General features: G+C 40.4%; 2 protein-coding genes across 3 annotated transcripts; one reads left to right on the plus strand and one right to left on the minus strand.

Moving 5' to 3' along the window:
- The first annotated feature begins 10,429 nt into the window (after positions 1-10,429).
- Positions 10,430-12,990, plus strand: LOC108206914 (uncharacterized). 2 transcript variants are annotated; one of them, XM_017377344.2, is made up of 3 exons: positions 10,430-10,890; positions 10,980-11,135; positions 11,219-12,990. In XM_017377344.2, exons 1-3 carry the CDS (start codon positions 10,573-10,575, stop codon positions 12,638-12,640), a joined length of 1,896 nt encoding a protein of 631 aa, XP_017232833.1. In that variant the 5' UTR covers positions 10,430-10,572; the 3' UTR covers positions 12,641-12,990. The 2 variants fall into 2 exon arrangements, with proteins under 2 accessions (XP_017232833.1, XP_017232834.1); XM_017377345.2 differs by having other exon boundaries at positions 10,986-11,135.
- Positions 12,991-13,945: 955 nt separating this feature from the next.
- Positions 13,946-19,657, minus strand: LOC108206386 (protein RETARDED ROOT GROWTH-LIKE). Its single transcript, XM_017376664.2, has 7 exons — positions 19,207-19,657; positions 17,969-18,080; positions 17,140-17,299; positions 15,061-15,209; positions 14,825-14,976; positions 14,440-14,554; positions 13,946-14,334 (listed from the first exon to the last, which is right to left on the minus strand). Exons 1-7 carry the CDS (start codon positions 19,545-19,547, stop codon positions 14,203-14,205), a joined length of 1,161 nt encoding a protein of 386 aa, XP_017232153.1. The 5' UTR covers positions 19,548-19,657; the 3' UTR covers positions 13,946-14,202.
- Positions 19,658-19,800: the final 143 nt, after the last annotated feature.

The following is a 19,800-nucleotide window of genomic DNA, read 5'->3' on the forward strand; positions in this document are numbered from 1 at the left end:
CGCGTCCCCTAGCGAACCATTGTCACTATATCTGGCAGTTTCTGACAAAACGGTGGGCGCAGTGCTTATTAAGGAAGCAGAAACGGTGCAAAGGCCAGTTTACTATGTCAGCCAAACACTAAAGGACGCAGAAACCCGCTACCCCAATACCGAGAAAACAGCCCTAGCCCTAGCCACCCCAGATAGTCTTCAACACCGGAAGAAGAACCACCCGCGCCCGCCACTAAGCTCAAATACTCTGCACTTTCTTTCACAGAAGAGACTCCCTCCTCAAAAGCTTTGGCCAAGGCAGCCCGATATTCAACACTAGCCTGATATTTCCGGATGGCCATCTCCTCAGTGGGTCGCGACGCAACCATAGCTTCAGCTTCTTCGGCACGCTTACGCAGCTCGGTGAAAGTCCGCTCCGAGGCCGCCTCCTTCCCCTCCCAAAACAGCCTTTGAGTCTCCAACTCCTTGTCCACAAGGCCCCTTCGATCCGAAAGCACCTGCCAGTCGGCTTTAAGAGTCTCCATTTCTAGAGCAAGTGCTTTCTTTTCATCCTCGACTGCATGGAAGTTCTCCACCAAGGTCTTCTTTTGACCTTCCAGATCAGCAACCTGCTTCCGCAGTGCGATGTTGTCCTGGCGGAACATTTCTCCTCGGGTGCTTAACGCCAAGTCATACCCTCGAGCCTGCAACAACCATCAGAAAACATATCACAACCCACATACACAAAATTAAACGCTAAGTACCAAACCAACTGCACAAACACATACCTTCCTGTGATGGAGCTCGGAACGACGCACCAGCTTTTTCCATCCCAACCCATCCAACTTTTCAAAATCATCCTCAGTGAGGCCAACCTGCCCTGGTGGCCCGGCTCCAAACAAATTACCTCGCCCCACACGGCGGGCATCCACAGGTCCCACCTCATCTTCGGTCCCGGACGCATCCCTAACACTGACACCCGCCATCAAATCCACATTGCCGCGGCGCTTCACGCGGCGCCCAATCTGGGCACTCAAGGTCAACTTCCGACCACTGCCAGCACTGCGAACCCGCTTTCTCCGCCTAGGAACCTCGGGGGTCTGTCCCTCTGTTGTCGGGTTCTCCAGCATCAATACAGTTGGCGTCCCGCCAGCCTCAACACTTTCTTTTTCTTCAACTACACGGGACGATCCCGCCTCCACAGCTTTCCCGCCAGCCTGTGTGCTGACCTCGGTTTCACCCTCACCGCCCAGACCATCGTCAAACTCGCCCGCGGTGGTATGACCGCCACCTACTCTCTCTTCGCTGTCCGCAATCTCATGGATCTCCGGGCTCTTTTCAACAACCTCCTCATCATCCTCCGCATCCCCAAACACATCCTGGTTTTCCACCTCCTCACTTGGCGCATTTTCTTCCTGCTCAGTCGCGGGCTCCGGTTCATCCCTCAAAAGCAGCACGCGGCCTCGGGACGCCGTCCCCGAAGTAGAGGCACCAATGGCCGTTCCCGCAGGTTGCACAACCGCGGCCCGGGTCGCCCTGGCAGACGCCCGACCCGCCCGGCTTTGAGCCGGCGCACGCCGCCTTGCCTGCGACCGGCCTTCACCTTCAACCCTCGCAGCACCCCTATACCTAGGGGGATTTCGGTTCAACAGGCCCGTTAGCAGTTTTATCTCCTCTTCATCAGTCATGCCCTCCAGGGGTGGCAACTCCCTCAATCGCGGGTCCAGGACTACAAAATCAAACAACATGTCACAAACCTACAAAGCAAACTCAACCCACACTTAGTAAAATAAAAAACAACTTACGCAGGTACAGTTGCAGCCTCCCATTCTCAAAGAAATCATTCTTGGTCCAGGTACTCCCCAACGCCTTCGTGATACCGACCAGTATCTCCACATCAACCGCGGACAAGTGATCCCGCGGCGCGCGATAGCTTTTCTCTACTTTCAGGACCATATTAGGCATCCATGCCAATTCTCCACCCGCCACCACCAGAAACTCATACTGCCAATCCGTCATACTATTCGGAAACTCAAAAGGGGTGTAATTCACAAGCTCTCTACCAATCACGCTGCTCTTATTAGCAAAAGGCAGCTCCACAAAAGGCTTAGCCGTGCTAGTCTTGATGTTAAACAAATGAAAAAAAGCCTTCAGAGTAGGCTGCTTCGCTAGAGCAGTACAGCTCGCTATAAACCAGTTAATAGCCCGGATCGCGTTGGGCGTGATCTGCGAGATAGAGCACTTCAAATGCACGCAGACAAGGTCCCACATAAAACGATGCATCGGGAACCTCAAGCCCGCCTTCAGCTGTTCGAGGGTCACACATATGGACCCGCCAGCACCACGATGATGCAACCTCTCCTCTTCCCGGGCAGGCCTCCAGCTATAGTCACTCCCAAACCTAAACAGCTTCGCCATGTATGGCCCATACTCTGCCACATTGAACGTACTCCTCCTCTGGAGATGATCACAGCCTGCCAGTTCTTGCTCCACCTTGGCATTGTTTATCTCCACTGGGCGTATCTTGAAGGTCCGGTAGAAACTACTCTGATCCTCAAAAAACCTGTAATGCAGGTCTTTCGGCGGAAGTGGAATAGTAAACCGCGGAAAATCCCGCCACCGCCTAGACAAACTGATCAGCGGCCTTGCCTCCCGCGTCACGGGATCAAAACAATCTTCCCCGGGCATGGCAGCCATTTCTTCTTCAGTACCCGGATGAATAGCTTCCAGACGCACCTCTTCAGCCGCAGCAGTCATCAATTACCTGCAAGATTGCCACACAGAGAACAGCCCGTTACATACATCATCTCCATCCCGTCAACATTGGTGGCATACAAATCAAAGACAAAAACACATCTCACAACACAACCCCTTTTTGCTACCCGCGACCCCCATACAAACATATTATCAAACACCTACAGTACAAACACGTGCAACCGCCGCATGTTACAAACCTTAAAACTTCAACCTAACCCTAATGGTGCACAACCCGAGACGACAATCCCGAGGTCGCTACGCCGCCCTCAAACCGCAAGCGCCACCGTAAAGACGGCAGCCATGGCGACAAAAGCTTCACTACTATCATCACAAATCAAAGACGAAAACACAAATATACAGACATTTCAAATAACCGAAAGACAAGCCCTAAAACACCGATCTACCCACACTACGGCGCAACGACACGATTACGACACTTATATACGCCGGCGAGCAACCAAATACACAAAACACAGTAAGAGCGGAAGCAAAAGCACGATGAACAGAGCAAAGACTAAAAGCATCAGCAAAATACGACTCAGCAGCAACATAAAGAGAAAAGACAAGCATAAACCTAAAGGATCGCCGGCGACGCTTACTTGTTAACGGAAATGACAAAGAGAACGGTTGCACTTTACTCCCCCGATCGACCTCTCGCAACTTACAGGTGAAAAAGCGGAGCACTTCGAAAAAACTAAAGCTTCAGACAAATATACTCAGAACTGGTTTTTAAGACATACATATATACTCCCACAGTTACCAAGAGATGCATTAACTGCATGGCCACGTGCACACGCACGGTTGGCTCAGAAACTGCACCATCACACCCACCCCTCCTCAAAAGCCGCATAAACCGTACTCCATCCCCAAAAAACCCCCAACTTCGAAAACCGGTGTCCTTTCGATTGCCCCTATAAACAAATACATATATGTCACCCTACTTATCAAATCTTACCCACAATATTCTCCGCATTCAATTTTATTCCCCATTTATTACTCAATTTATTACAAGTAATGAATTGGTCGAAGACAAAAAGCATAAATGCAAACAAGCCAAAAGACAACGGGAAGCCAAACAGTTAAATATATATATATATTTTTCGGATTTTAATTACAGATGGATGCGGACTCAGTCCGCGACAAGCAGATCCTATCTAAAGCTGCGCCTCCAAATCTGCAATGCGGGCGCGGACATCTTCCAGCCTCTCTAAGAGCTCCGCTCTTTCTTCCCGGGCTGCCTCCAGACGCGCCGCCACCGTAGCCTCCACCGCCGGTTCCGGGCGATCGATGGGCACATACCATCGCCCATTGATCTGCACCGCCGCTCGCCCGCGTCCCGGGACGAGCATCCTCTCATACACCTCCTCAAGGAGGTCGTCGTAGGGAAGGCCATCTTCCAGCATATCGGCCAACCTCCTAGCAAAAGGATCGGTAGGCAAGTCGTTGAACAGGGTAAGAAGTTCAACTCTTCTCATCCAACGCATCTGCGTCCCGTAGCTACCACTGGACACATCACTCCCATTGCTCACAGACGCCGAGGAATTATCAGACATTTTTTATAGAACTTACACAAGAAAAAGAGCGATTTGACAATTAAGAAGAGAGGAAAGAAGATGAACACACAGATAAAGTGCACAAATGAACTTCTCCAGCCCTTATATAGCCACAGCCACAGCCGCGCAATAAAAGCAGATGGAGTTCCCAAAGCGTTCAAACTTCCCACAGGCGTTTCCGAGGTCAACTATAACTCAAACGCACCTGGAAAACCAGCGGTCAACAGTCTCCTCAGTGAATGTCTGTGCAGTGCATTTAATGCACGCGGACACCCACACCCTTAACGGTCGCCTCAGTCAAATCCCCGCCACCAAACCACTATCACTCCTAGTATCGTCCCGCCAGCCCAACTTCCCTCATTATTGGCCGCGTCCAATATTTGGGGGGCATATTTTCATTTTTTACTCAAATTTTTATCTTCCCTCATTATTGGCCGCGTCCAATACTTGGGGGGCACATTTTCATTTTACTTCAAATTTTTATCTTCCCTCATTATTGGCCGCGTCCAATACTTGGGGGGCACATTTTCATTTTACTTCAAATTTTTATCTTCCCTCATTATTGGCCGCGTCCAATACTTGGGGGGCACATTTTCATTTTACTCAAATTTTTAACTTCCCTCATTATTGGCCGCGTCCAATACTTGGGGGGCACATTTTCATTTTACTTCAAATTTTTATCTTCCCTCATTATTGGCCGCGTCCAATACTTGGGGGGCACATTTTCATTTTACTTCAAATTTTTATCTTCCCTCATTATTGGCCGCGTCCAATACTTGGGGGGCACATTTTCATTTTACTTCAAATTTTTAACTTCCCTCATTATTGGCCGCGTCCAATACTTGGGGGGCACATTTTCATTTTACTCAAATTTTTATCTTCCCTCATTATTGGCCGCGTCCAATATTTGGGGGGCATATTTTCATTTTTTACTCAAATTTTTATCTTCCCTCATTATTGGCCGCGTCCAATATTTGGGGGGCATATTTTCATTTTTTACTCAAATTTTTATCGGGGGGCACATTTTCATTTTACTTCAAATTTTTATCTTCCCTCATTATTGGCCGCGTCCAATACTTGGGGGGCACAACCCTCATTTTTACTACGTGTTCTGTTTGCTTCAAAACTTTATCGCAGGAACTAAACTCAAACACAGAGGCAACACAAGGCGATAAGCGAATAAACACTTTCACATTAAGGCAGAAATAAAATTACAATCAGACACGGGCTACTCCCGCATCGAAACTACCTAAGGAAGCTGAGCCCTCAGCTCCGCAATCCGCTCATCTACAGCTTCCAGCCTGGTAAGCAGGCCTTCCCTCTCCACCTCCGCGTCCCGCAACCGCTCCCGCACCGTGACACCAGGAGGGACCGGCGGGTTGTCAATCGGCACCATCAACCGCCCATCCACCTCCTCCGCGTCCCGGGAACGACCCGGCAGCAAAAGCTCGTGGTAAACAATCTCCAGAGCAGACTCATAGGACTGCTCCTCGTCCTCCAGAGCCTCCGCGATTCTCACCGTGATAAGCTCGGCCGGCAACCGGCGAATCCGGTTGATCAGATCCTGTCGCCGGCGCCACTCGCTCGACCGGCCATAGTACAGGTTAGAACTAGCTGCAGAGCTGTCGGAAGACATATCACCTGCACAAAACAAACCAAGGCTAGACGACCGGTTAAAAGTTCCGATCAGATAACAAAGCAAGAAAACAGATGATCACTACGCCGGCAAAGCCTAGACTCGAACACTCACCAATATTGCAGAGACAAGCTTTTACAAGGATACGCGATGAACTGAGCACTTTTCACCAAGATAAAAACTCCCTTTATATAGACAGCACTCCAGCCCTTTGAACTTCAGCCGTTACTTCCCTAGGCAGTTGAAGCGCCAAAAATACACATCCATCACCCCCGTCAAAAGCCTCATACATGTATCTGTGCCAGTAGTTAATTGGCACAAATATCCGCACAAAATACCATCAGTCAAATTAACCTTGCATGCAGTTACAGCATCCACCACTCACAGTAAGCCACGTGGAAAAACCGTACACTCCCCATACGGAACGACAAGACCAGGCGGCAAAAAGCTTCACACCTTTTGAAAATTTTGAAATCTATGGCCCAGCAAACACAAACCGGGTAAATCAAAGCCCATAGCCCGCCACATCAATCCAACCACTCAAAATTACACACTTGCACAAATTAGGGATGGCAGTTTTACCCGACCCGATGGATACCCGACCCGTTCCGACCCGATTGGGTCTACTCGAACCCGATTTTTTTGGATCTGGATCTGGATCTGGATCTTATTTTTAGACCCGAAAGAATTTGGATCTGGATCTGGATCTTAGGTATTCCGAACCGAGACCCGACCCGAAACCCGAAACCCGATTTAAACCCGATCCGAACCCGAAACCCGATAAAAACCCGATACAAAATGTTATATATATATATATATATATTATGTGTTTAATGTAAAGTATATATTATTGAAATATTGTGAATTATTAGGTATGAATATTAACATTTTACTTAATTTTATATGCTCAATACACAATTTATATTCATTTCATCAATATTTTTCTCAGTTATTGTGCATTAAAAAATCTAAATATAATAAAATATAAAATATAAATGATAAGTTGAATGATTGTATACAATTAAGTTAACATGTTTCACGTGTTTATTGTATTAGACGAAACTTGTAAAACCCTTTTTTATGTTCCCAAATTTAAAAAAAAATCAATCAATCACATTTTTTTTATAGATATATAATTTTTATTTTTTAAATACCCGATTTAGACCCGGACCCGAACCGAAACCCGAAAAAACCCGACGGATCGGATCTGGATCTTCATATTCCAGACCCGGACCCGAACCCGAACCGACCCGAAATATAATGGATCGGGTCTGGATCTCAAAAAACCCGATCCGACCCGACCCGTTGCCATCCCTAGCACAAATACACCCCGGGATGGCACCTTTGCGGGAGGGATTTTACTTACCCCTCCCACCCGCTAAAGCAGATGGAAGGCGTAGGGGGGCAATGATAAGGTACCACGCTACAGTGACCGCCAACAGTACCCGCCCCAGCTACAGGGTCTGAAGACCTCCAAAGTCAGACCTCATCATTACTAAGTACAAGGCAAACAGGGTAACAAGCATGCACCAATCCCAAAAGGACAGAAAAAAGGACAATAGGTGCACCAAAACAGCCACCCATGCTGGGGAGTGGCTATAGACCCATACCCGCCACTGTAGCAACAGTGGCGGCCAAGGGCCTATATAAGGAACTCCCCAGCCAAAATGGAAGGTAAGTGCAAATTCCTCCCCAAAACTCTCTCAAAAAAGCATCTCTCGCCATACATTTAGAGTGAAAACTCTCTGATTTCCCTTACTTGTCAAGCACATCCAAATCACTGATTATCACGCCGGAGGCGCCTCACGGGATGTCACCCCCCGTGTAGCGTTGTTTTGCAGGTTAGGTCTTGCCTGAAGCTTCCCGGAACAGTGCACTGGAACCCTAGACGAGATTTGGAGTTATCAGATAAAATATCAAAATCTTCTATAAATCATAAAATATGATTTATAAAATAATATGTTTTGCAAAAAATTATTCCATATCTAATGTCTTCCATAAAATTAGCAATTTTCATAAAATTAGCAATTTTCTTAAAATTTGACTCCATATTTTTTAAAAATAAGATACCTCGAGCGACTCACAAATGACGTGACCTTGAATATTCACCGATGAACTTATCAAAATACTCGTTGCAGGTATGCGGCCCAAAACATGTAATCAGGGATGGCAGTTTTACCCGACTCGATCGATATCCGACATGTTCCGACCCGATTGGATCTATTTGAATCCGATTTTTTTGGATCTGGATCTTATTTTTAGACCCGAAAAAGTTTGGATCTGGATCTCAGGTATTCCGAACCGAGACCCGACTCGAACCCCGAAACCCGATTTAAACCCGATCCGAACCCGAAACCCGATAAAAACCCGATACAAAATATTATATTTATATATGTTATATGTTAATGTAAAGTATATATATTGAAATATTATGAATTATTAAGTATGAATATTAACATTTTACTTAATTTTATATGCGTAATATAGAATTTATATTCATTTCATCATATTTTATATTTCTCAATTATTGTGCATTAAAAAATCTAAAAATAATAATATATAAATGATAAGTTGAATGATTGTATACAACTAAGTTAACATGTTTCATGTGTTTATTGTACTGACCAAAACCTGTAAAACCTTTTTTTATATTTCTAAATTTTTTAAATAAAAAAAATCAATCATCACATGTTTTATAAATATATAATTTCTAATTTTTTTATTTTATTTTTAAGTACCCGAATTAGACCTGAACCCGACCCAAAATCCGGAAAAACCCGACGGATCGGATCTGGATCTTCATTTTTCAGATCCGGACCCGAACCCGACCCGATCCGAAATATAATGGATCGGGTCTGGATCTCTAAAAACCCGACCCAATCCGACTCGACCCGTTGCCATCCGATGTAATATGAAACCACTATGGGGATAGGACATTGTCGGCTTGTACGTAGGAACAAATTGGACATGAAGGATTTTTGAATTGAGTGCTTAGTGAGCCCAAACCTTGCGCTAGATAGAGGTTAATAATAAGTATATATGTAAAAATATAAAAATAAAAAATAAGTATATTTATTAGTGTTATAAAAATCTATGATTTAACTGATTAATCTCCAACGATGTGGAGATTCGATTTTTGAAAACCAAATAATCTTTTTTAAATTTTTCTTAATTGAGGTGTATATAATAATTTATTAAAATTAAAATACTATCTTATTTTAATTATAAAGAACTAAAGAAACTTTTGACATAGTAAATATATATTTGTTGATAAATAAATAATTTTAAATAATATTGAACTATTAAAATACATACGATTTTCACTCCGATTTATTCCCGATTTTTAATTAATCCGATAATTCAACCGATTATGTGTGATTCACAATTTCTGTAACACATAATTATATACACTTACGCCCCCATCCTATTTGACGAAATCAAATCTAGTGAGGCTTACCGACTCAAAACTCAAAAGCTCATTTAATCGAGAAAAAACAATTGTCACAAATATAGTTAAATTTCTGCAAATGCCAAGTCTTTTATTCAATACATAATGTTGACAAAAATCATTAACTCTTCAAAATATTTCATCAAACATTTGTTTTTCGTATTTCTATTATTGTTGCAATAATAAAGGTCTTAAACGTGCAGTACACAACTGAAAATCATCCCATTGACATCCTATTTATTTAAGGAGGATTGTTATATTAATGGAACTGCCCATTTGACTTTGGCCAAACAATGCACAATTATCATTAAATAATTAACAAGTCAAAGAGCAAATTAGTGAAATAGAAGCATAATCACTAAAAATTGGAGGGGTCGTGTTCCTCGACAACCGCGTGTTAGATAAGAGTTATCTAACACACTGTACGGGCTGTTGGATCTATATTTCAAAGGTCCAGATCCAATCTGAGATTTTAATGTATCCGCTATAAAAAACCGCGGATAGGGAAAACTCCCTTCCGCGGTAAATAATATCCGCGGATACATTAAAAACCCAAAATTGGATCTGAGCCCTTGAAATATAAATCCAATGGCCCCCATACAGTGTGTTAGATAACCCTTATCAAACACGCGGTTGCTGTGGAACAGGACCCAAATTGGAAATCAAGAACAAGGTTGTTGCTGGTATTAGTATACATTCCGCGGAGAAAAGGTGTTGTACATGAAAAATTCTTTTAGAAATAATTTTCTTTTTGTCGAATGATACTATAGCGTCCCATATATACATAAAACATCTCATAAATATATCAAAAAAAAAAAACTTCAAGTTAAATTGATCAATATTTTTTCCGCTAAACATATGCTACCGACCCAACAACAAATGCACATTCTTTTTTAGAGAGCGTTAAGCATGCTTCTAAGATACTGTGTGCTGTGAAGAGAATACACTAGGGAACAAAATTTGACTACAGCATATCTAGAAGCCAAGGTAGGTGCTGAACTAGTCAAGCAATGTTACCATATAGCTAACGTATTGTTTCTTATACTTTACTGAAAATCAACATTGCTTACATAATCCAAACTGCACTAGAATGCTACCAAATGTCAACGACCACAGAACTCCAGTTTGCAAAAAAAATCAAGATGAGATTTATCTATTAGTTTCCACATTCTTCTGCTTGACAGATTCTTAAACATTTACGCGCCACGATGAAAAAATGGAACCTGTGTACTGGCAGGGGGATATCGGAAACTAGAAGTGCTTCTAAGCTTCATCTTATGATCTGTGAGATTGAAGGTTTTCCAATTGGAGATATCACAAACAAGAAATTCTATATAAAAGTGCAGATAAAATGGAAAGCCAAGAAAAGTTACTTTTATGGAGGAGCTAGAGATAAAAGTAATACTACAAGGCAGTGTGTAGAGTCTGATGGATGTGTCCGATGGAACGAAGGCTTTGAGCATAACTGCAACTTCAGAGTGAAGGACCACAGCAGCAGCGACTGGAAGATTGAACTTAAGATTCAGGTAAGTACATAAACTTCAGTAACATAATCAGGTACCATTGAAAATCAGATGATCATTAGGCTATATGTGATATAAAATAACTTTGTCAGGGACAGGATGCAGAATCGATTAGTAAACCTTCTCTTTTAGCCAAAGTCAGCATAGATACTGCAGAATTTGCTGGTCTGACTAATAACACCGAGAAAAAACTGGAACTCCCTTTTGCATGCTTCATCAGCGAGTCCACAGTTGGGGCCAGACTGATAGTAAGATTAAACCTCTTCAAATGACTAAAGCCATTTAGTTTTTTTTCTTATGCTAAAATTAAATTGCCACAACTGAATCTTAGGTGAAACTCCGCTGCCCAGAAGCAAAACCCCAGCAAATAAATGGCAGTGTGCACCCTGTTTCTCCTACGCAGAAACTAGTATCTTCACCCTCATTTTTCAGCTTCGAGGATCAGAGCACCAACAGAAAGTGTAGCTTATCTTCAGACTCGGAGGATGATGAACAAAGCTACAAAAGGATAATTGAAACAAACTTGCAGAATACTGGTCTAGCAGATGACAGGGTTATATACAACAAGGATGAGAGCTGGGAAGAAAACCATCCATCAGGTTACCAGGAGATGAGCAAACCATCGTTACTTAGACTTATGTCATGGAACGGTAAAAGTCATGGATCCAAAGTACCAGATCATCCCCGTGATACACCGCTCTTAAACAAGGCATACAGTGAAGATGGAGGAGATGATATTGACCATGCTCGTCGTTGTCTCTCATTATCCTTGGAATTGAAAGATAGAAAAGCAAAGAATGAGTTTCAGTCATCAGAATTCATGGGCAGCGATCGGTTTGAAGTAGGCAAGTGGGAGAAGAGAAAGTTCAAGAGCAGAGATGGAAAACTGGAACTTGTGACAGAGATGTTCCTAGCCTCTATCGATCAGCGGAGCGATAAAGCATCAGGTGAAGGTGCCTGCAGCGTGCTTGCTGCAGTGATTGCAGATTGGCTCCATCAGAACCCGAAATTCTTACCTCTAAAATGTCAATTTGATAAACTGATCAAAGAGGGGTCTTTGGAATGGAGAAAGTTGTGCAAAGAGGAGAGTCATAAAAGGAAGTTTACTGATCAACACTTTGACCTTGATACAGTGTTGCAAGCTCAAGTTAGACCATTGATGGTGGTGCCTGAAAAATCCTACATAGGCTTCTTTGAACTTGAAAATATGCCGAATCAGTTGGATTTCCTGCAAGGAGCAATGTCATTTGACAGCATATGGCAGGAGCTCCAACAAAGTGAACCAGCTTTAGAAGACCAGATCTATGTTGTCAGTTGGAATGACCATTTCTTTGTTCTCAAAATAGAAAAAGATGCAATATACACAATTGACACACTTGGGGAGAGGCTCTCGGAGGGATGTCGCAACGCATACATATTGAAGTTCAATAAAGACAGTAAGGTTTATAGGGTGCAACCAAAGTCAGGCAACTTGAAGAAAGGTTCAAATTCAAGCAACTTGAAGAAGGAATCAGAAGACAATCAACAAACTGAACTAAGCAACTCAGAGAAATCTAACAAAAGAGAACGTCATGAACTGATCGGTGAAGGCAAGTTATGTTGCAAAGAATTCATCAAGGGGTTCCTTGCTGCAGTCCCACTTGAAGAATTGCAAGGTAACATCCAAAAGGGACTCGGTAACAAAGATCCTCTCCATCGGCTCCTGCAAATTGAGTTCCAATACATGACCCCGTATCCATTAAGCACCCAATAAGGTTTTCCTTGTTGCAGTCCTACTCGAAGAATTGCAAGGTAACACAAAAAAGGGAGACATTAAACAAAATAAGCTGGGATAAGAGATCCTAAAGCAAGCAAACAACCCCTTCTCGCCTACTTGTAATTTGTACATCTTTTAAATGTTCACAACCACCCAAAATGTAATGTGGCTACTAGAACGTATTTCCTGACTATCAGCAAGGCACTCAATACAAACTCTGTCCAATTAAAAAAATTGTTATGAATGAGGATATGAGTCGGTTGTGATGAGGCCATGATGATTATGGCTTTCCTCCTGTGTAATCATCAGCTGGAAGAATAGCTAAGACCCAACCAGATGTTTCCTAAGTTTCAAATTTTGTTTTACTTTGTTAAAGCACTAGCATCAGCATAGTTTCCCCGTGACAATAATGCATGCATACAAGCACTTCAGTGTCACGCGGATACTATTGAGTGGAAAATGTAGCGAAGGCCTCTGGGGCTAGTGATGTTGCACTCATCCCCTCTGCAAGAGGGCGAGGGTGTGTGTGTGTTAAACAGGACAAAAAAAAGTGTTAAACCAGAATAGCTAGCCAATTTAGTGAACAGACTTTTCCTTAGAGGAGATTACCAAACTATAAAACTCAAGCATTTATACAGTAGAGATTTAAAATGCAGAGTTGTAACAGAAAAGAAAAAATTAACTTAAAGACCAGAATCATGAGGAACATAAGCTGAAGTAATACCTATTCCCTTTTTCAAGGCCAACTACACCAGTCAGCAGGTAGATAGCTGTTTACAACACTTAAATTTATTGGGAAAATTAACAAATAGCTAGACATGGATCAAATTAAAATAACCAAAAGAATGTCAAATTAAGAGTTCAAATAATGAGTACTACTTTTTTAATAAAATTGTCATTAAAGTTTCTGCAATGCATGTTGCTAGTGTTGTGCAGAAATTAAACTGGTACATTCAGTATCAACAACTTGGATAAACCAATGGCCCAAATGCAACAACTCAAGTCATGCAAAAGTCGGCCAATGCTAACCCCCAAAATAGGTGTGCACTGATAGTTGGTAGTACTACAATTTATGCAAGATTGCAAGTTGCCATTTGGGAATAAGTGTTGCAATCACCTCCAATTAAGGTGTCTCTCCTACTGCTCAAAAAATTACTCTATTTAGTCTGTAGCAATCCCTAGAAGAAAAGGTAGAAACTACTGTCGAGTCATTGCATTATTCTCCACAAGACCTAGAAAGATGATTTGCAGAGGATCAACCAGTACACTTGTATATATAGCTTAAAATAAAAGAACATGACCTGGCACAAGAACTAACTTGTATACAGGAAGCATTACTATTATTATATCATCAGATTATCACCACGGTAAGTATGATGGTGATACATCATAAAATACTTGGGAACAATAGAGACTATACAACCGAGTATCTTTATGCATATTGCATATTGATTAAGTTTCAACATTTCTATAAGCAGCGAACCTTAATCTAGTGTGAAACAAAAGTTGTTCCAACTTTAGCCTCACTTGCTATCTATATCCATAAACAGTGAAGATTTCTACAATACGGACTTCTGAACAATATCATAGATAGATATGACTATTTCAACTGCTATCAGTACGATAATGAGCCATTCCAAAGAATCGGATTTCCTATTCTGAAGACTTTCTTGGAGAAAACGAATATTATGCTGCAAAAAATCAAATATTCCAACTGTGACCACAACAATCAAACGACTATAGTTCCCATTATTAACAATAGTGTCAAGTGCAAGTACACTAAAAAGAAATCATACCTCTACGAATTTCAGTTTAAAATCAAGACTAGCAAATCTTTGAGTTAATTCGAACTCATCTCTGAGATATTCCCAAATTTCAGCATATTTAGCATCTTTCCAGGCAATGTCTGATCTGGATAAGAGAATCAAGTTTACGTCAGCTCGGGGTTACTTCATCTTTGGTAACTGCTAAATGCTTCTGTTTTATTCCTCATATATATTTCTACATGTCATGCTTTATTTGTGCAATTGTGTCAACTACCAATAGTGAAAATTTGAAAGCAGCTACCTATTAAATCAGCTATCGCCCCCATTAATGTTGTTACACCACATATCTGTGCTTACAAACAAAACAAATATATAAAACATGGTCTTCTAAAGAATTCTCTAAAATAGAAGTTACCTTTCGAAAAGGCCAAGCTTAAGAATTACATCAGCCAGATTTGAGTTGGCCTTTCCCACTAATTGAAACAATTTCTTTTTTTCCATTTTGAAGGTTCCAGATTTCTCCATATCGCGATTAATACCAGTGAACTCGTCAACCATCCCATCAACCTAAAAAATAATAGAAATTTGTTTCATATATAGCCACTTGCAGTAAGGCAAAATACCAAACAACAAAAAGTTTAAGATATTTGCCTGGCGAACATAATAATCAAGTGCAATACTCTGACCAAGAACGCTACCAACTGTACGGATTCCATCAATGTTCAAGTACTGCAGCATTATGAAATCTAACCCACCTTGCATCCATGTATCTAATGTTGGTTTCTCTCTCACCTCATACTCTGATTCACAAAACATGTAAAAGCAATTGAATTACAATCTAACATAAAGATTAAAAGAAACTATTGAGCTGCTTGTTAAATTATAAATTTCAGCTTTGATACAATTGAGCTTTGCCCAATAGTGAGATATATAATGGTGGCAGTAAATAATATGCAAGTCAATATGTAGATCGGGAAGAAGCAGTGTTGTGAAAAGCGCGCCTAGGCGCAAAGCGAAGCAAAGCGCACCCTTAGCGCCTCATATATGTCGAGGCGAAGCAACTTCAATGAAGCGCGCGCTTTTAGCCTTGAAGCAAAAAGCGCGCTTAAGCACGAAGTGGTAGAAAAGCGCGCTTTAGCGAAGTTAAGCACATAATAAGATATTTAATGTTATTGGGCCACTTTTAAGGCCCAAAAGTACTAACCCATAACAAAAAAAAAAAAAAAAAAAAAGAAGAATTTTGGGACACTTTTAAGGCCTAAAAGTACTAACCCATAACAAAAAAAAGAATTTTAGGCCCAAATAAAAAGGTTATATCAGGCTCTCAGCTTTTATCTTCTCCGATGATGATGGACTAAATTGGTCAATAGTTGAAAAAGCTTCAGGTGCTAGAGAGCCTGCATATAACTCCAGGTCGCAATCAAAATCAGCCTCTAAGTCTAATAGGGTTCAGAATAACCTCAATCCTTCAAGTTCAAAACAGAGCAAAGGTAAGAGGCCTCGGCGTTTAATGGAGGAGGAGGAGGATTTTAGGATTGTTTTTCCCTCTAAAAGTATCATTTAATATATTATAAAGGATAATTAAGTTATTTTTGGCTTAAAGTGTGATTTAATATATTATGAAGTATAAATTATGTTATAAACCTATATACATATATCCTAAATAATAAATAAAAAAATTTGTAAAACATGCGCCTAGCTTCAAAGAAGCGCACGCCTCACTTTTGCGCTTTGCGCCTAGGGCCCTAGGCTGCAGAGAGTTTTGCGCCTAGGTTCGCTTAATGCTTTCGATAACACTGGGAAGAAGAAAGGGAGTGGTCTACTAGTTATACCATCAACAAAAAATGCAGACAACATTTTTTCAGCTCTCCAAGTATTATAGGAAACAAGAAAGAGGTTGTTAGTTAAAGTTGAGAAGAAAAAGTTAATTTGATATTAAGCAATTTCAGAATGTTTCATGCATTCATCAAGCCAAATTTCTTATACATATTAATTTAAGTTTTATTATAAAATTAGCATACTTGTATTGTATGAAAAAACAAACAAAGTTTTATCTTCAGTGAATAATTTTTTGAACCTGGGCTCTATAGGCATAGAGAGAGCATGGAGGAGGACATTTACAGCTTTATTAGGTGAAGGAACTATCTTCAGAGGGAAATTCAACTCTACATTCTTCCTTCCGAGATGTTTAGCTTCTTTCGGATCATAACATTAAAAACTAAACATGCAGCACGGAGGTTGGAAGAAAAAATATTGTTCCATCAAAGCATTGTATTTTATAAAGTAGAACACAAAACTACGAGTTGAATATAAAGTGTTCTCTTTAGAAGTCAGTAATTGTGAATGTCTTAAAGCATAGTACATCATATACTTGCACCAGTGGAAAAAAAATCTTATAAATTTCAGCAATAATGGCAACTATCAAAACAATATCAATAGCTATGAAATGAATATATATTATACACGGATTATCGACATGACATGGATATAAATTATACAAAAACATGGATAAAATAATAGATAACTGAAAATGAATATATATTATACATGGACATAGCACGTCAATGGTTCAATTTGGAAGAATTTTGCAATTGTACCAGTCACTGATGTAAAATAGGTAGAGTATTTTATACAGTCAATGGTTTAGATTTCTATTCTTTTATCATTACAAGTTACAGTGTATACATCATCGAATATATACATTTTTATGCTATGCTAAACAAATCTTACCATCCTTTCTCATTTCAGGCAGTATCCCTGAAGCATGTGTTTTCACGAGGTTTAGATAACCATCAATTTTATTATCAGGAACATTAAACAAGACAATTGATCCATACTGAAATACCACAATGTAACAGCAGTCTCTTCCGCATAAACTAGAATCTGAACCCTGATACAGAGAACAAGACAAAAATTCAAGTAAAATTCTGGCACTCTGTGCAGATGTGTCATAATTTTAAGAAAACTGGAGAGTAACAGAATTTCGTGGAAATATGAAATTAGAGGTTAAAAGAAATTAATTAGTAAACTCCATGTACTCTGTAAGAATGTATGTATGTTGTGAAAGTAGTGAACTTCGTGCACTCTGTAGAAGCACGAGAAGAAGAACAATAGGAATGAGTGTGTGCGAGAGTGTGTGTGCGTGCACAACTGCGCATATCCCAAGTCCTTCGTCAACAATTGCCAAAGGTTTAGGCCTCAGCGTGCTTGAGTAATTAAATTTATTGTTATCACTTATCACCCTTAACCAAAGAAAGGCTCGTGAATGCATAAGATCTGAAGTTCTGAACTCATCAAAAGAACTTATGTGTGAGCAGCGAAAGAATAATTACAGATTAAGATAAACTAATGACCAGTTTTCATTAATCAGTATATGTGGAATGCATAAGATAAACTAATGACCAGTTCTCATGAATCAGTAGATGTGGAATGCAACAAGAATGACCCCTAACCAAATGCTAATGGATGTTAAACCTCAATGATCATTTGAAAGTCACCATTTTTGAATAATATATGCAATTATGCTGAGATATTCACAAGTAGAGCAAACAGAACTTACTTTCAGTTCAGACTTAAGGTCACCAAATCTCAAGACAACATAATTAGTCATACGTGAAGTTGGTGGGATGAAGTTTTTTTTGTTCACTTCAACCAATCTTTTCAAATCCACACTGCAGAATATAGAAAATAACAAATTTCAGATCATAAAAAAACTTATAATGTATTATGCAGCATGCTAATAATATAAACATTAGCATGTTATAAATGTAAAGCAGATATAAACTTAACCATGCAAGCAGTGATAGGTAACTTGTACATATCTATTGTAGCCTGATTAAATAATAAAACTATAAAAATTGCCATTTGCCATAGATACCCTATTTGCCACTAATGTGTACCCTTGTTTGGCTTGATTTTTGAGGTGCAAAGCCAGTTCACAATCTACAACAATTGAATTACTATATAAAGGGTATGTAAACTTCTGATTCGTGTGATAGGACACACAAAAGTTGTCCAGCCACGATATCAAGGACAACTCTTAGCAGCTGTCGAAAGGCAGGACTTACAAAGATATTAAGGACAACTTTTAGCAGCTGTTGAAAGGCAGGACTGTAATAGTATGAAAGTCTTGTAACATCATGATAAAATAAATGATTAGCATTAATGTAGCTAGATCTACCAAGTAAATCACAATATACTTTTTTATGTAATCAAGTAATATTTTAATATTAAAATCACCAAGCATTCAAGAAGATGACAAGCAGCATAACCAACTACAATATCGAATGCTATTAAAGATGATATACACATTAACATATATAATTATACATTCCTCAGTCTCACTACCAAAAAATCATCTGCCAAGTAAATTACAGTATATACAACGCCGAACATTCAAAAACCAGGTTCAAGCAACTTAACATTATATTGATTAATGATTACTTGAGTGCTGAAAGTGTATATTATTTTTACTTATCATACAATGCCGAACAGTATATGTATTTTTACTAATATATAAGTACCTTACAAGTGTACAATATAAACTCAAAAGTAAAAAATTGATCTAACAAGTAAATCACAATACTGCACTGCAAAAATCAACAGCGGATATCAAGCAACATGTCATTATTTTAACTGATATGGAGTGCTTTTACCGGACTACATATATTATACACACTCGAACATCGATAAATTGATAACATTCCGCTGTCACAACCTAATAGACACATGGTACTTTAAACATCGATGAATTAATAAAATTCTCAGGTTTCGAATTTCGAGTTTATTATAATGTACCTAGTGGAGAAAAAATAAGCCCTAACAGGAATAGAAGGCTGAGCGTCTTCTTCAACAACACCTCCGTCGTTCGACTCCACTGTCTCCGGGACACTGGACATAAACCTCACCAGCGAACAATAACATCCGGCGTCGGTGACGATCACAGCGCGGAACTTCGGTATGAACAGAGAGAATGAACAATGGTTGATCGGCAGTGACAGAAACGGTGACGGAGTTGTCGGTGGCCGGAAAAAAGGTCCGGTAGGTTTTGAGAGAGTAAATAGTGACCGGATTAACGACGGAGATGAGAGAGAGAGGCGGCGCAGAGATTTTAGTTGTGATGGAAGTGCCGTCGCCATTGTTTTGGAGGTGTATTCTGCTCGCGCTATGTCTCCCACTCTCTAATGGCGAATTGGAGAGAGGGCTTGTCTTTAAAGTTAGGAGTGTTAAACCGAAAGTCTCAGAAAATTAGGGTAATTGTTTCCAAAATTGTCCTCCTCTGTTCGGATATTGTGGGTGTTTCGCCGGACTTATGAGCCCGGCTTCTAGAATTATAATTTAAAAACATTTGTTTGTGCTGTTTGTGTAAAAATTAATAAGTATTTAAAAAAA

This window comes from Daucus carota, chromosome 2 (genome assembly GCF_001625215.2).
Source record: "Daucus carota subsp. sativus chromosome 2, DH1 v3.0, whole genome shotgun sequence".
In the NCBI taxonomy this organism is placed as follows: Eukaryota; Viridiplantae; Streptophyta; class Magnoliopsida; order Apiales; family Apiaceae; genus Daucus; species Daucus carota.